Source organism: Rissa tridactyla, chromosome 4 (assembly GCF_028500815.1).
Source record: "Rissa tridactyla isolate bRisTri1 chromosome 4, bRisTri1.patW.cur.20221130, whole genome shotgun sequence".
In the NCBI taxonomy this organism is placed as follows: Eukaryota; Metazoa; Chordata; class Aves; order Charadriiformes; family Laridae; genus Rissa; species Rissa tridactyla.
Window position 1 is genome coordinate 41316766 of NC_071469.1, and position 17903 is coordinate 41334668.

Consider the following 17903-nt stretch of genomic DNA (forward strand, 5'->3'; position numbering starts at 1 on the left):
TTGGTGAGGGAGACCGTCTCACACAGCAGGAAGGATCTTGAGGCCACACCGTTTTTCATGGAGCTGGCACCACTGCTTTCCTTCTTTTCCCTACTAGTGACTGGCCCAGGCTACTTACACTCACTGCTGGAAGGATAGTATTTAATTACATACATTTGCCAGGGGCTGTCTGTATCTAAACGTATATGGACCATTTTTTCCAGGCAGGTGTATTGTTAGCCAGGCTAGTTCCTGTAGCCTTTGGAGGCCGGGGGCCAGTGAATCCGCTGGAAGAGGTGATCCTGTTCTTGATGCTGTCAGCCATCAATCCAGCATGGTGGAGGTGTAGTGAAGTCATGAGTAAAGTCTACTTGTAGGGAAGAGGTGAAGCTCAAAGAAATGAGAAAACTAGTCCAAGCAGAGGTGCCAGGCTGGAGCTTTGTGGGAGGAGAAGGCAACTTACACCATCCCCCAGCTGCCCTGGTGAACTTGCATAACCATTGCCCTTCCTCTGGAGCAGCTTGTAACTTGGCCAGAACAAGTTCTGGGGTTTGTACCCAGCTGCAGCCTGCAGCAGCACCCCTGTGGAGAGAAGCACATGAAGGACAGGTAGAGCAGTGTTTGATTTCTATGTGATTAAGAGGGTCCCTTGCACATCTGTGCTCTGGAGTTGAGCTGTGGTTTTGTGAAGGGGTTGTTCAGCTTTCTGCTATGGCCAAAGTGACTTTGAGGCTTGGGTTGAGGTGGCTGCAGATCCTGGGGACTACAGGGACAGTGGCTGTGGGAGGGATGCGGAGGTGACAGGGCCCCTGGCAGGCTGCAAGGCAGACAGCTGTCAAATGCAAGTTCCCCTCTCTCTGCTCTTGAGAGTCACTTAGTGCAGAGAGGGTTCTCTTGTCCTAATTAAAGACAATATAGAAATATACATAATGTCAGATTTCCCCAAAGCTGTAGAGAAATGCAGGTGGGAAAGGGAGGGGAGCCGAGGAGCAGCAGCGGAGTGGAAAATCCGAAGGTTTATTAGCACTCCATTTTCCACATGGAGCACCATGGTGTTTTGTCATCATCTTCTGTGACAAGAGATGGGAAAAATGACCTTTATTTGCAGCCAGCTCATCCAGGCCCCTTGTAGGGCAGGCAAGTTACCTATTCGGCCTGCCAGTCCTGCCTGTAGTTTGTTTGAAAATCTGTGTCTCTGCTGTGCGGTTGGAGGTGGGTGTGTGGAGAGGGCACCGACGTCTGTGCCCTGCCCCAGGAGGATGTACAGCATGCACGTAATCTCAGTGAGCACCTCTGTGGGGGACACGCTCTCTTTGGATGCAACACATTCAGCTCAAAAAGGTTCAGCTTACCAGCCTGCCCATCTAGCTTGCTTTCCTAAGAAAACGAAGTGTCAGCAGTTGCTCTGCCTTTCTGCAGTTGTCACCTCTGTCCACCAAGCTTAATAGAGACATAGAGATCTCAAAGATGATCTGACCCTTCATGTTTCAGAGCTGAAAGTAATAAAAACATTTTTATTTTGATTTATAGCTGAACAAGAGTGGAATTTGCCAAGCAGGCTCTGGGCTAAGCTTGTACCTTGAGGTGGGAGCTGCTTCTCTGGCGTCCCACGCCAGCGCTGCGGGAAGCACCTCTTGGTGGGAAGACGGAGGAGAGCAGTGCCCCTGGCCGCAGCGTAGCCCTTGCTGTTCACAGGTGAGGCACACGGACTTGGCAGGGTGTGGGTATTTCACAAATTATAATAACCATGGTCTTTAGGGAGCAGCTGGACTGCAAACGGTGAGACGTACTGAGTGAGGTGGGAAAATGCCCTTTGATTGCTTAGCTGCATTTGAAAGGTGCAACAAGGAAGATCTAGCAAATGTGTGATTTCAACCAAGAGCCTTAGGGGCCTGGCTCATCTGAAGCGGAGAGACAGGGGTTCCTCCTCTGCAGTTACTGTCATACACATGACCTCGAAGGAGTCACCTGGGGAGCTGGAAGCTATCTCTATCACCCAGCTTTGGGTAGAGAGCCTCATCTTCTCTGAGTTTTTCTGTAATCTAAGTTTATGCCTTCCCCACCTATGAAATGGGGCTGATCTCGGGCAGCCACCAGGCAGAGGAGACCATGGGTCATCCTGCCTGGATGTGCACAGAAGGTCCTGAGGTGCTCACAGCAAAGATGCGGGGGCTGATGCCCTGTGTTAGTCCCTAGTAAGAACCTGGTTTCGTAGCTTTCTGTGTCAGGAGTTCTTCTCTTTCTCTTCTGGTGGCAGGAGATCTGGATTCTTTATATTTAGATCTTAGATGAAGAGTTTTCTTCACTAACGCCTTCCGTTGCCCTCTCACAGCCCAATGGGGCTGCCCCTGTGCGAGCAGAGCTGTGGGGCTGGCAGGCTGCCCCGACGGGCTCGCTTACATGGGAACAGCATTTCCCACCTTCCGCTGAAACTAATGTATAGGACCTATGCCTTCTGAAACTGTATTTCTAGATATATGTGTTTCCCTTGAGGTCACTTCTTTTCTGGCCCAGTCGTAGCGCTCGCTTAGTCTTCACAGTCTATTAAAAGCTCTTCCTGCGTAATGTTCTCTCTTTAGTAGACAGTGCCAAATATATCCAACCATCAAAACCTTTTGCTCTCAGAGGGACAGGTTTGGCATCGGGGGTGTTTATGGCAGGGGGACATGTGTGCATAAAGCTGAATACCATTTTTCCTGTGTTTGTCTTCCCCTGCCACCAAGAGGCATCTCAGGGCAGGTGGGAAAAGTCACTCTGCCCTTTCATAGCACTTTAGTGGTATTAATCTGCCAGAAACAGCAATAAAGCCGTGGCCTGCGGGCTTGCAATGACAGTCCAGCCCCTCATTTCATTCCAAGCCCTGGCTGTGCTATCTGTCAGGAAGATAATTCCTTGACCTTGTGGTCAGGGGATGAGCGCTTTGCTTAGTGATTAAGCTACTGCAGTAGATAACACGCCATGTTTAATCCCTTTGGTAGCTGGTCCCGGGGCTGGGGGGGGGAACACACACAGGATGGGCCGCAAAAATACAGCAGCTTGCGATAGGTCTGGAGACCTCAGAAACGGTGGCAACAGCGCAGAAACTGTGGCTGTATATGCCCATCCTCTTAAGTTAATTTGGTGGCAGACTGGAAAACAACCAGCGTATCTAGGGCACTGTTTTATCAAGTGATAGAGCCATATGGTGCAAAAACCCACAGTCGTCTGAGGGCTTAGGCATGTCAGAAATCAGGGAGTCCCTTGGCGTATGCATCCTGTCTGCTAACTGGCATGTATAAAAAGAAGGTTTACAACTATTTTTCCTCCACTCTGTCAATGGGGGAAGGGACTCCCGAATAACCAATTAATCCTGCTGACTCGAGCTGGGGACGAATAGCCATTTCTGCTGCTTCAAAGTTGTGGCTGGGATATGGCTGTGAAGCATCTGGCTGGCATGCTGGAAAGCCCCACAAGCCCACCTTAACATCCCAGCAAGTGCAACAAATGCGTCAGAGTGTGGATGCATGGCCAGGCCTCAGGGCTGTACAAGTCATTGAGGCTTGAAGCCCCTGGTGATACTTTGGGTCCTGCCTGCAAGTGAAACCAGTGTAGGAGCTTTGACTGACAAGCTCTGACCTGGGAGGCTTCATCCTCCCAGCCAGCTGTCTGTCCCCCCTTTCTGCTTCTTGCCCCTGCCAGAGAAGGAGATGGGGACACGAGCCCACATCCAGCCTGACAGTGATAAGACACTATCTTTCTTGAGGGAGGACCTATTTTTTGAGCAATCCTCTCTTCCCATGTTGTCACTGCATAGGTGAGGATTATGATTCCCTTAAATCTGGCTTTTCCCTTTCTGAAGGTCCCTGCCCTCCTTGGAAACAACCCCAGCCCCAGGTTGTTTCCATTGCCTGTGGTGTCACCTCTGTTAGGACACAGGAATGTGCTAGTTGTCATCATGTGCTTGCCTTTGGGCAATTGACCTTACCAGGCATGAACCCAGCCCTGCCGCCTGGTGACCGAATTGAAATGGTTGCTTATAAATAAAGCCGCACATGGCTCTGGCCTTTGTACAAAACTGCCAGCCACCTCTCCGCTTCCCTAACAAGAATTGGGATATGGGCAGGTCATGGGTCTCTACCAGCCTCTGGCAGTTTGACATTTAATTTGGTCTTTAAGGGCGGGGGGGGGAGAAGAGAGAGAGAGAAAGAAATGTCTCCGTCTCTGGAGACATTCAAAACCTGCCTGGACGTGTCCCTGTGCAACCTGCTCTAGGTGACCCTGTTCTGGCAGGGGGGTTGGACTAGATGATCTCCAGAGGTCCCTTCCAACCCTGACCATTCTGTGATACTGTGGAAAAGCAGAATTTAAAACAAGCTTCAGCAGAAATGTGCTTCCTCATCCTGTGCTCTTGAGCTGGATACCTCTCCTGCGGCTCATCCTCCTGATCCCAGCACTGACACACAGTAAAACCCTTTTAGTGCCCGCTACATTCAAACACTAATAGAAATGGTCTGTATCACCCTCTGCTTCACAGGGGCACCCTTGGCTGATCCCCAGAGCCCAGAAGGCGGTGGGATAGCTCGGGATCCCTCCTGCTCTAATGTCGGGGTAGAGAAATCCACCGGGCTGGGGTGCTCCAGAAGACACTTCTCTGCTACTGTAATGGAGGAGCCTTCAACAGGAAGGAGACCTTAAAAAATGTAAAATTCATCATGACTCTCATGTAGGGTCCCAGTCCTTTTTTTATTATATTGTCCACTCATTTATGCGCCTATCCCAGGCAGCTCTGTGGAGCATGTTTCCCTTTTCCCTTCTTACTTCCACCACGCATTCAGGACACGTTTCTTTGCTGCAGTGCTGTGAAAGCCATCATCATTGAGGATGTCTAGAACAGCTTTTCTGTGTTTCTTCACTCACCCAGCTTTCCAGCCACCCCCACCTCGCCTTTCTTACCTGTGGTCCTAAGTACCTTCCACCATTCTTCATTCCCTGAGGGCATCCAAAATGCTGTGTGAAAGAAGCTGTTTGGCCACGCACATTTCTCTTGCATGAGACCTATACGCTGCATCTCCTATGATTTGAAGGTTATTTAAAGCTCCCACTTTGCCATTTCTTTCTTCTCTGTCACGTTCAGCAATTCTTTCCTTTCCTCTGGGGAGACATTTTGTCCCTTTGCCTTTGTACCTCCACCTTCCCCATAGAAAAGACTTATGCTAACATTATACTCTATACATCTGATATATTGACTCCCTGGCCAGCCTTGCCTGCTTGCAGGATGCCTCCCTGTACCTGAGGACATTGCAGTGTGTTGTCATGGAGAGGATTCAGACAGTATTGCTAGGTCAGCGCATCCCATAGTGCATGTGAGTTTAAACGGTGCTGGCATCAGGATGGACGGAAAGAGCCCCGGTAGATTTCAGGAGACTGCAGAAATCCCCCCGGTAGCTGCATTACAGTAAATTTTCTGTGCATTTGGGGACTCGCAGGCTGTGACTGAATCACATGGCATCTGTGGCACCTGCATTATAGTACAGTGCCTTTGCAGGGAGGGATGTGCAGGATCCCAGAGACCGCAGGAGTCACAAGATATCTGTAGAGCAGCACGGCATAGTCTGATCCCAGACACTTAGAGAGAACAGTAGTTCTGGGTGTGAACATCACTGCCTTCAGGAATCTCTACTGCCACAATTTTTTTGACGGAACCATAAATAAAATGCATTGAAATACCTGACTGTGCAAAGAGGTAGGTGCAGGTTCTTTGAAATATTGTAGGAATCACAGAAAACTTCTGTTACAAGACACAACACCTTCTGCCTGGAAAGTATTAGGGCTCGCAGAACCTGAGAGATGCGAGTTGGGGTGACAGCTACCGTGCGAAGTGATATGGAGTGTATCCACAGCAAACCTGAGATGTCAGGTGCTTAACTAGTGTTGCATAAAGCCCTGAAGGATCCCTCAGCCTGCCCACCTGCATTTTCTGAGAGCAGGCAGGTCAGCTCTGGTTTTCTGAAACAACCCTCCCTGGCTTTATTTCCTCCTGCGCAGCAGTAGGTGAAACTACCAGCAGAAAAAGCAATGTCATGACTCAGAACTGCTAAGATACCTCTAAAATTCCTGTCACGACATGTCATGCAGGCCTATATAAGCTAACTATGAATTTACTGGTAGGGCTCAGAATAGGCTGAAAAGCCCATCAGGAGAATACTGGACCAGTTAGCCCAGCCTGGGCTCTGCACCGCTGCAGTTAAACTCCTAGCGGTGACCAAGCTCGTCTGTTTAACACTGGCTTGGTTCTACCCACACCTCACCGGCAGTCATGGCAGTGGTAATAGGGTGGACATATCTTAGACAGGGTGCCAGAAAGGGAAGCTTCCCTCTCACACGAGAAGGGGCACCACTGCCCATGCCAAGGACTGGTCTAAGCAGGAGGGCAAACACCTAATCGCTTCTTCTGGGCTGCTAGTGCTCGCCCCATTCGTGTTACGCTGTCTGGGAAAGCAATGCAAGGGAAGCAAGTCCGCAGTGGTGCTGCTATTTACAAATCAAACAGTAGCATCCCTTTGCTCCACAACAACATCCTAATTCCTCTGTAGGTTTTTCAATCTACACCACCCAAAGGCCCAAAGCTCGGACTCAGACAGTTCCTGTTGTTGCTCGTGCGCAGGCATGCCTCAGTTTAAGGAATAGCAGGGTGAATTAGTCGGCTTGAAGCCTCTACAGGCTTCCACAGCCAAGTGGAGACTTGGCTGCACCCTGTGGCCGGCTCCCCAGGTACCAAACTGTGGGTGTAGGCAGTGGGAGTAGGAGCCTCGGCCCTAAACTGGCTAGGAAATAAGGACAACTTGAGTCTGGTGGGGGCAGAAAATGGTGCAGATGCTCTTAGTCAGTGTCTGGGTGAGGGCTACAGAAGTCCTCCAACAAGAGCAAAGTGTCACTCCTCCGTGGGGCTTCATGTCAGACATAGGCTGAGTCCACCCAGCGTGGCTGGGTAGTGGTCCCTCTATGGTGAAATACTGCCTTGCTGTTCGTGGATCTCACCTTGTGTTTCTTTGATCTCAATTTTCCCGTCAAGTCTGAGGAAATAGCTGTTACTGGTAGATAACATGAAGCCTGTCTCGTTCAGTGTGGACTGGAGACGGGTGCACAGGTAGCAAAGCTTGTGAACAGAGTGGGCCCCCTCCTAGGGTCTAACAAAATGCATGCCACTTGGCACTTGACAAAACTCTCGACTTCTAGTATAATGCCCAGGGGTTTTTTCAGGCGGGAAAGGAAAATGTCTTTCTGCTTTACCTACACATCTGTGTTTTGAGCTCCCTTCCTCATTTATTTTCCCATCTTTTATAAATCATTAAATAATTGTCAAAGATAGCACAGCTTACTTTGGAGGTGATTAAAAATGAGAAGAAATTATCCCCTCACCCTCTTACAAACCAAAACATTGCCAATAGCATCCGACAGACACGGAGCCGAATCTCTTACTCCCCACTGTTTAGCTTGCTGTCTGACAAGGTGCCTCTGTGCCAGCTGCTCTTCCCTTTGGCTGTGCTGTGCTCTTTAAGCAGACATTGCTTTACAAACACCCAGGAACACGGCGTGCAGCACAGGGTATTGACAAACTCATCGCTATGCCTAAAAATACCAACTGATATGTGACCCTCCCATCCCATTGCCCAGGTGCAGCGCAGGCAGGGGGAAATTTCCACCAGGCTCTTGGAAGCATAACCTATCCCAAGGCATTGTGATTTACATAAGTAATAAAAAGGTTAATATATCTAGGCTGTATTCATTCCTGAAGTAACTCTGCTGGCTCTAGGGAGGTAACTAATGGGATGAACCGGGCCCTGTAACTTTAATGTGCTGAAAGAAAGTGTTATTGTATTCTGTCATACATACACATATAAGTGATTCTAGACAGCCAGGATGGTATAAGGGTCCTCAGTTCCTGCCTGCTCTTTCATCTAACCTTTACAATGTTTAACCTGTAGCTCCTGCCCATTTCTGCTAATGCACCTTCCTCCTGCCTTGCTTTTGTCTGGAGCTCCCAGCCCAGCCTTATCCGTGCCATTCACCTTTAGGTCCCCCGTCTGAAAGCCTAAAGAGAAATTTTACAGGCCTTTCAAGTGCTGCAAGGTTTGGGGGCGATGGCCAGAAGTGGAGGCTAGCACCTTAAAACCTTCATCCTCCATGAAGCACCAGCTGGAGAGCAGGAACCAGAGGAGCTGCCACAGCAGGGGGACACAGGGACATCCTTCCCTTGCATCCAGGAGCAGTTAGAGGGTTGCTTGGGGAACGGAGAGGATGTGAGTGAGCATGAGCACTCCAGCTAGAGCACGGAGTGCCAGCATGGCCTGGGGCATGTCACATCAGTTCTTTCTGCTTCAGTTTTCCTGTACTTAGGCTGGGGGCGATTAGTTTACCTCACAGCCGGGTCCTGAGATTGGATGTGGGGAGATGTGTAAAGCATGTAAGAACAAAATAGCACCGGCAGTTTGGTTTTGTAATACAGGGTATTTCTTACTGCCAGAGTGATTTTATAATGCGGGGGATTTCTTGCTAAATGGCTGGGATGTAGGAGATGAGCACAAACTTGCCAGAGAATTATTTGGGTCCTTTTAGACTAGAATCTTACGATAACAAGCTTGTGTTTCACAGTGAGGAGCCATGCTCAAAGAATAGGCTAAGGACAACGAAGTCAGACCTAGAACTGAACTTTATATGCCCTAGCATTAAGAGGCATGTGGGATGTGAGGCATAAGAGGCATTATGAAGACTCTGAACGCTGGCCTCCCCCAGAACGCTGGCTGCTCTACATAAACGGAGAATGTGTTTCCAGGTACCTTGTACAGAAGAGTGTTGCATTTTTTTCCTCTTCCCAGTGTTATCCCTTCAAAACACCATCAAGTGACATCTTACCAAAAAGAAGGGCAGAGCTGCCTCCTAACTAGCAGACGCATTATGATTTTCTTACCGTGTCTCAGTACTGCCTCTTTACAGTGGGTGCTACTTGCTTGCCGAGGGCTTGTGGGGCTGCACTCCCACAAGGAGTTGTATTGGGGCTCCACCAGCTCACGTTAGAACATGCCTGTACTGTGCTGCAAAGTCAATGTCATGGGGCTCATTTCCAGAGAGACTGGGCTAAGCCAGTGTTTTCCTTTCCTTTGTCTATGGCAGCCTTCTTTTACAACTATGACAGCTAAGTCCAATTCCAACAAACTTAATTCCCTAGGACCTCGACTCAGCAAAGCATTGAACGAGCTTAAACTTGCATGCTTTGAAGGGAGCCTGTGTGATCCGAGCTCAGGCAGATCCCTCCCAGAGCAGCTCCGCTCTCCTGGACGTGGTGGTTGTTCTACTGGGCAGGAGCACAGTCTCAGGTCTGCAAAGCAGGACTGTGTGCGAAGAGAGCCACGGTCATCACCCATAGTGTGTTGCATCTAACTAGTTTTGTGTTTTGTCCTTATACCTCCCTGCATCTGCTTTAAGAAGAAAAACAAACTAAAAAAAAATTAAAAAAAAAAAAAAAGACTTGTAAACTGGCATTCTAACTATTACGTTTTTGTCTTCACCACCAGAGGAAGAACACCTACAGCTGAAAGCAAATCTCTTGTTTTGACGTAGCAACTGGTGGTGATGAGAAGCCATCCGCAGGTACGATGCGATCAGCCTGGCTCTCTCTGAGGTCAGTAAGAGAGCAGAAAATGTCATTTTCCTGAAGCAATCAATTCCCTGATGACAGCTATCAGAGGTGGCTCTGGGGCTGTTCTTAGCAGAACTTTTGGAAGACTACTAGTTGATGGACTTTGTATTGCAAATTCTGTGTTTCCCACATCTCCTTGTCCAGGTTTGGCTTAAAGACACGCACACCAAAATAAGTCCCCTCTCAAACCTGTGTGCACTGCACATTCAGCATTGGTTTGGTGAACAGAATTCCCCTGGCATCAGGAGAAATTTTAGCACAGAATGAACTAGAACACCATAAGCATCGTAAGAGAAACACAGTAGGTAACCAAGGCGAGAAATCTGATCCTCACATCTCTTATCTATGCAGCAAAAGGATTTATGATAAGCTGGGTTAAAAAATACCTTGTAAAATATTAACTAGTGGTGGTGCAGCTGCTCCTCCTAATAGCTTTTGAACGTATCTGCCAAATTCAACCTTGACAGAGAGATCGTGTTTTAATGATGAATTGTGTGTGAGGAGGCAGCATGCAGAAGAGGCTGTTGGCGCTCTCGCTGGCACTGAAGGGCTCCAGCTTTAGCCCAGATGCTGTAAAAAACTAGGCAATCCACATAAACAACATAGACTGTGAACTCTCAAAATGGGTGAAAGATTCATCCAGAGCTCAGGCAAAAGAAACTGCTCTTTACTCAATGCTCCTCCCCCATGTGTGAGTTCTCTGATGTCTAATACCAGATGAACTCTTCCTTAGCATTGGTTTCACTGAAGTGAGAATCATGGGGCACCCGTCCAAGGAAACCGGGGTGCAGAGTTCTGGGGCCTCTGAAATTACTTGTCTTATTCTGCCATAACCAACAGTGCGACAGACTCTTCTTTTCGTATGCTGTGTGCTTCATCATGTTGTCTCACTATGCAAAACGTGAGTATATGATGATGGGAGTTTTGCCTGAAAATGAATCCCAGGACTTGGTCTTGTAATTCTCTTTAGTACATTTGAATTATATTGGAGTCTTCCTCCCTAATGTTTCAATATCTCAACTTCAGAAACCCTGTAAATACTCAGTCTTGTTCCTAGCAGGTCAATTTCTAGCAGTAGTCCTAGTCAATGGGCAGCAGTAAGCACTGCAGTGGTTTTCAGTGGGGTTAGAGGTGTGTCCACATGTCAGTGCTCGGCTTTAGATTTGAATGCTTAGTGGCACTGGATCCAGATTTTGGGTTGCCCTTTAAGAGCTATGGGATACAACGTGGAACCCGGAGCTAGACTCCCAAGTGTTTAGGAATTGAAACCTGGGAATTTGATGTTAGCTGCATCTAAGATGCGTTATCGCTCAAAGCAGCTTTCTGGTAATTGTCCTTTTGTTGCTGTTGCTTTTAAAGTGCAGGTATTTCAAGGTCTAGTGGTCATTCTGCGCCATGCATGCAAATGGCCTAGAAGCAAAGTCTTTATTATATAACCTTGTGATTATAATACAGCAATAGCCTAAAACGTGTTTTCTAATCCCAGGAGAGGACCAATCTAAGTTATCTTTCTGCAGGCTTTAACCAAATGTCATCAGCTGCTCCTCTGCTCTAAATAAGCCTTGTTCTACTTCCGAGCTGTGAGGTAACATGTTGCTTGCTTTGATTTTTAGTACTCCCTGGCCCGCAACTCAATATCAAAAATACCAAATAAGCCTCATCTAAAAGGCCCATACTTTTTACTTGTGTCCCAGGGTTTAATTTCTATTCCCATGGAAATCCAGCAGTAAAACTCTTTCTCAAATAAACAGAAGCATAAACAGACCCAAGAAATACCTCTCATGCCTCCACCCAACTTGCTGACTTAACTTTCCACGCTGCAATTTTAAACAACTTATAAACTCCATTGACTTTCACAGACTTTGGACTGGAACCACCATAGAAATAAAAAATATACATCCACAGATTCATGTCTTTTGAAAAAAAAAATATTTTTTTTTCTTAGGTTGCACATTCAAAACTTGAGCTGCACACCGCGCAGTACAGGAACAGTAGTTTGCCAATCCAATTACCACCATTTAGGTGTGTTTTGATTAGTTCAGCAGTAGCCCCAAGGTGTCAAACACAGTCAGCAGCACAAGATGGACCCTGGGTGTAATTATAGTCGGTCGCCAAGACATGTCTTCTGGCCTGTAAAACGTTCTCAGTCTACGTTGGAAATGCCCCATCAGAGGGAGGTTTGGACAAAGCCTTCAGGTAGATTGCGGTAGACTTTAGGGAAAAACTACTGTTCCAGTTAGAGATTGCATCTGCTCATTCACCCACCGCATTTTGCCTTCTGTCCACTGTTTCCCAGCTCTACCCATTCACCCTCTCCTAAATGGATCAAGCAGTCAACTTCAACCACAGCGCGATGACGTAGGGAGCAACAGCCCTCACATCCATGCTGGCAGGCTTTCTCTGCAGCCCTGAAGGCTACGAAAAGGATGAAATGTTGGCTATGCTGGAGTCACCGCAGGTTTTATCCCAACTCTAGTGCTGCCAGGGAGCATGGGAGGTTTTGTACAGGCTGGATTTGAGCCACCAAGCATCTCTTTTCTAGGTTTTTGCAGCTACAAGGGCACACATGGACCACTGCTGTACAAACGACACATGAAGAAGACTGTTTTTTATCAAGGACCTTGTCCGGTGTTACAGCAGGATTGGTCTCACTGTTCAAAACCATTGCTGTTTTGAGGACGACGGTGAGGGGGACAGAGAGACTCCTAGCTGGAAACAGTAACGCAGCTATCTTTCCCGCAGCTACTGGTATTTTTAGATTTTGGTCTTAATTAGTGCTTTTCACCAATGGATATGTTTTACTTTAATAACCACTCAAATAAATAAATAAATAATAAAATAGTACTTTGTGCTTTGTTAGCATCACTTGTCCAAAGTCTCTGAAGCATTCTGCCAAGCCCAGTGTCGCTATTTCCTGCGAGTGCCAGCAATCCCAAGAGCCCGACTCTGCTTCCGTTTATATCAATAGGAGCAAGCCCAGCCCCTGAGGACTTGCCTGGCGTTACACAGCCAGCCAGTGACTGACAGAGCAAACATAGCTCAGGTGCCCTAATTCCGACTTCCACGCTGCCTGCCCTCAACAGCACCAATTGTACCGTGATTCAAAGAGGAGCAAGTTCCATCAAAATCAAAGAAAATCCCTACTTGCTTCGTTTTCAACATTGTTTGTATAAGGTCTCCAGCCTTGCAGGGCATCAGGGTGCACTTGGTCTACTGTTGTTGTTGCTGTTCATTTAACACCTTTCTTAAAGCCTTCTAAGAGGTTTTTGACCTGCTGTCACCTCCTGGGAAATTCTGTTAAGCAATCTATGCATGCAGGACTGCATGTCTGTGCCACACGTCAGCCATCTTCTGGTTTTCTCTTCTACTGTATTGTTTGCCAGAGACATCCACACGGAAACAAGATCCTGGCTGTTCTTGCTGCTTCTCCCACATGTTCCAGGTCTGATACCATCACCACAGCAACCCAGCATGGCGTCATGGGCGGTGGAACAGAGAGCTGGCGCTGCCCAGAGCCAGAAAAAAACAGCAGAAAGTGCCTGGTTTGCACGTGTGCTTGTATCTGCAACCCAGTGGAGAGCAAACATGGAAACCTGGAGCAGAACACTGCCTTACTTGAATGCTGTGCACAGGGCATAGGTAGGCTTTTCACATTTCCAGTGCAGTAATGGCAGAAGGACTCAGTTACCTCTAAATGGTATTGAGTTAGAGTTATAAAAAAGCCGTGATCCTCATCTAAGAGGATCTGTAATGTACCTTATTTTGTGCATCTACTCTTTCTTGTGCCCTATGTAAGAATACAACTGTTAGCACCAGTGGACAGATAAACGCTGCCCTACCCAGTAGACGATGATAAGAGCTGGGTGAACATCTCATCGTATGCAGCTCATAGAACCGTTAGGTCGGAAGGGATCTCTGGAGGACACCTGGTCCAACTTCCTGCTCAAGGCAGGCCAAGTTGGACAAGGTTGCTGAGGGTCTCCTTGAGTTTTGACACTTCCCAAAGGTGGCAATTTCTCTATGCAATCTGTTTGCAGATTTCCATTTACAAATGATCCACGTGTTTGCCATAAAGGCCAGATTCCGCAGGTTCATTCCATTCATTTTTACATTTTAACAAACAAGTGGGTTGTATGGGTGCCCATCAGTTTGTGGACTGCCCACAAACTCCTCTCCTCCTCCAAAAGAAAAGAAGAAATTGTACAGATGTTTGTAAGAGAAACTTTGAAAGGAGAAGGAGAGGTGAGGATACCCGGAAGGGGCAACAGTTGCAAACAGCAAATGTGAAATTGTGTTTGTGAGCACTTCTAACAGCTCCTGCCCAGCTCTGATCATAATGTCTACTTACATGATGTTACAAAGCCTTGATCTGTGCTGTCTCTTGCTCAGTACCAGCAGCAGGCGAGGAGCACCCAGGGCGTACGGCATTCTGTAACTCCAGCCCTCCTCACCTTTGGTATGGAAGTGCAGCGGCTTTGAAAATGCAGTCCCATAACTTAAACCAAGCTGCCTGTCACTCAAGCCAGACTCAGCCGGGGTGGTTTTGGTTCTTAGTCAGTAGGCTCTAGTAGTCATTAGTCTCTGTTGTCCGCATTTCCAACTGAAAAGAGAGCAGCTGTAGTCAGCTCCGGTTGTGGACAATCAATAGGTACCTCACAGGCCCCAAGCAGACTTCTTCTGCAGCCCTATTTGAGAAAATGTGTGTGCTTGTGGGGTGGAGGACACAAAAGCTCGCTTCCCCTCTGAAAAGATGGCTGAAGTCAGTCCTTAAAACACAACCAGAACAAAAACGTATTTTAAAAAGTATGTGAAATAGCTGCCACGTTTTTGTGCGGTACCCTGTTCCCCCAAAATAAGAAATTAGGGTGGTTGTTGGTTGTTGCTGTTGTTTTTGAAATGTTAAATGTTAATGCGGAGGAGCTTTCTGATGCATTATGATGGACAACCGGTGATGTATCCTCACTCATTCATGACAAGATCTTTCATTTCTTATTCAGGTGGGCATGCAGTTCTGCTTCCAAGGCCATCTTGTCAAAGGTGCGCATGTTCGTCTCCTCCCGTACCTTTTCCCGGACGTGGAAGGACGCCCGGGCAACAGACCTGGCATTTTCTAAGACAGTCTTCTTCTCCTTGAAGATCTGCTCACTCCTCTCCAGCTTCCTCTCTATAGAGAGAAGGATCTCTCTGCGTCGTAAGTCCTCGTACTGTTCTACCTTTTGCTTGTTCATCTTCTGCACTTTCTCCTTCTCCAGACGGCTCAAGACCACCTTGCGGGCCTTTTCTTGGACGACCTCTTCGGCCACCTGAGCAGCATGCTGGAGCTTTCTCTCTGTCTCTCTAGCCAGGGCCTCCAAGTGCTCCTTCTGCTCTCTTTCCTTCTTCTCTGCTGCTAGTTTGGCTCTCTGGATCTGCATGTCCTCCCGCCTGGCCTTCTCCCTCAGCTCCTGGTTCCTCTTCTCCACTAGCTGCTCATAGTTCTCCTGAGCCTTGGTCAAACTCATCTCCAGGGAGGCCTTCAGCATTTCCTTCTCTTCTGCCTCTTGCTTGGCCAGTTCCTTGAGCAAGGCCTCGTGCTTCAGCTTCTCTGCTTGGTTGAGCAGTTTCTTCTCCTTCTGCAGCTGCACCTCCTTCTTCATCCTCTTCTGCGCGGCTGTGGACAGCTTCTCTTGCAGGAGCTGCTCCTCTCGCTCCCGGTGCTCCTTCTTGCCCTCCTCCCTCGCCTTCAGGTTGTGCTCTTGATGGAGCTTCTTCTGCTTGTCCTCCTGGACTGCCCTCTCCAGCTTTTCCCTCCGCAGCCGCTCCTGCTTCTCTGCTTGCTCCCGCCACCTCTCCTCGCACACCAGGCGCTGCCTCTGCTTCAGCAGGGTGGCCTCCTCCTGCTCCTGGCTCAGCCTCCCCCGTCGCTTCTCCACCTGGCTCTCCCACATCCGCTGGCCCTGCAGGAGCTGCCTCTGCTTCTCCTTCTCCTCCTGCTCCTTCCGCTGCTCTGCCAGCCGCCGCTGGCTATCCCACTGCAGGTGGGCTGCCTGCCGCTGCTCCCGCAGGAGGTTGGCCTCCTGGTGCTTGGCAATCATCAGTGCCGCAATCTTCTTGTCCCTCTCGGGCACCTCCGAGAGACCCTTCTTCCTCTTCACCTCCCTGACGATCCTCTCCACCCTCTGGGCAGTCTGCGGCGAGTGGCTGAGGTCGCCCAGGCTGAAGCTGCGCCCCAAAAGGGAGCTGGCAGTGGCAGCTCCCCCCCGGCCCCGGCCGCCCCCTTTGCCACCGCGCTCCCGTAGGCTCTCCCCGCTGTAGGAGGATGAGGCCCCCGACTCCGAGGAGGTCTTGCCCCAGCTGCCCTCACGGCGCTTCTGCAGCGAGTCCAGGGAGTGGCTCTTGGCCTTGGCACCCCCCGACGCCCCGGCCTTCCCCCTGCCATGGGGCCGGGACGCACCGGTGGTGGCGGCAGCAGCGGCGGCAGCCCGGGGGGCGACGCGGGCGGCGGGCGAGGGCGGCAGGCTGCCGAGGGGCGCCAGGATCCGCCTCTTCTCCTCCCGGATAATCCTCTCCCGTTCCTCCCGGCATTGCTGCAGCTTGCGGCGGCGCTCCCGCTCATAGGCCTCGTAGAGGCCGGCGGCCACCCGCATGGAGCGCCCGGGGGCCTCCCGCAGCAGCTCGCCCAGCGCCCGCGGCAGCAGCTCCACCGGCCGCACGGCGCAGCGGGCGCAGGCCTCCAGCGACCGCGGGCTGGTCAGCACGTACCGGCTGCCCTCCGCCGCCGCGCAGTCGAAGTTGTACAGGTCCAGGTGCAGCAGAGGCGACTGCTCGCCGGGACGGGCCGGCTCCCCCCCCGCCGCCCCCCCGGGTGCTGGGCAGGGCTGCGGGGGAGGCTCGGCCGGCGGCTCCACCATGGCTAGGCCTGCAAGGGAGAGAGCGGCGGCGGGTGAGCGGGGGGAGCGGACCCCTTTTGTCTACCCGGGAAGGCGCAAGGGCAGGGCGGGCGGGAGAGGGAGGTGGCAGGGTCTGCAGCGGGGGTGGGGGCGCCTGGTGTGTGTGCCCGGGCTGGGGGAGTGCAGTTTGCGGAGGGAGGGGGCAGGTGGCGGGGGGGTGTCAGTGTGTGGTGGAGGGGGGGGCCTGGGGCGAGGTGGTTTTGGGGCGGGGAGACGCGTTTGGGCGGTCAGTGAGGGGGGATGGGGGAGTCTTTAGGGTGCGTGGGTTGTGTGCCTGGGGGCGTTTGGGGTGATGGGGGTGTTTGGGGTGGCGTGGGGTGCAGCCAGAGTCCCTGCAGTACATCTGGGCTGTGGGCGCAGGCGTGTTTGGCAATGGATGGGGGTGCTGGGGGTGCACGGTGTCTGTCCGGGCCAGGGGCGGGGGAGTTGTTCGGGGTTGGGGGGGTGTTCGGGCTATGAACGAGGATGCCTGCGGTGCACCGGGCTCGGCGGAGCGGCGCACCGGGGTGTCCGGGCTGTGAATGAGGATGGGGGCGTCAGGCAGGGCTGGGTGCGGGAGCGGGACCACCCCCCACCCCGGGCCGGCACCCACAGCGCAGGACGGAGCCCCCCCCTCCCCTCCCCGCAGCACTCACCGGGCGGGCGCGGTGGGCAGCCCCGCGCTTTGTCTCGGTGTCGGCAGCCGCGGGGATCAGGCGGGCGGCGGCGGCGGCTCCTCCATGGCACCCCGGACCCCTCGCGGCGCCCCCACCTCCGGGGCGGCGGCGGTGGGCACGGCGGCCGCCCGCAGGCTGCGGCGCCCCGCGCTGCCCGCTGCGGGCCCCGCGCGGGGGGCGGGCGGAGGCGGGAGCGGGGGGAACCCGCCCCGCAGCCCCACGGCGGGGCCGGGCCGGGCGGGGGGCAGCGTTGCTGCCGGGCGGGGGGAGGTGTGGGGGGGTGTCCCGCCCCCTGCCCACCCCACACCGCTGCGGCGGGAGCGGCGCCGGGGGTGGGTCGGGAGGTGGGCGGACGCCCGGCCCGCCAGGCGTGTGTCCTTCCCTGCAGGAATCCTCCATCCCCGAGTGCGCATCCCTCCATCCCGGCGTCCCTCCGTGCACCTGGTCCTCCGTACACGCATCCTTCCCTTTAGACCTTCCCCATACGAGCGGCACTTCCACCGTCGTGCCCCCCCCCCCATTTTGCACTGCGCCCGCACACAAACAAGCCCATCCGTATTTGCAATTAGTATAAGAGAGGATAAAGGGGCATAAGAAGGAAGAGGGGGTGCTAACCCAGTTTTACAGATGGCAAACTGAGCCACAGGGAGATGAAGGTGCCTG

General features: G+C 51.4%; 1 protein-coding gene across 1 annotated transcript; it reads right to left on the reverse strand.

The window, feature by feature from the left end:
• Positions 1–11350: 11350 nt before the first annotated feature.
• Positions 11351–16576, reverse strand: CCDC177 (coiled-coil domain containing 177). Its single transcript, XM_054201405.1, has one exon. It carries the CDS (start codon positions 16543–16545, stop codon positions 14638–14640), a length of 1908 nt encoding a protein of 635 aa, XP_054057380.1. The 5' UTR covers positions 16546–16576; the 3' UTR covers positions 11351–14637.
• Between the last annotated feature and the right edge of the window lie 1327 nt (positions 16577–17903).

Bases quoted from the DNA above. Each gene is read 5' to 3' on its own strand.
- CCDC177 (XM_054201405.1), bottom strand. From the start codon at position 16,545: ATGGTGGAGCCGCCGGCCGAGCCTCCCCCGCAGCCCTGCCCAGCACCC.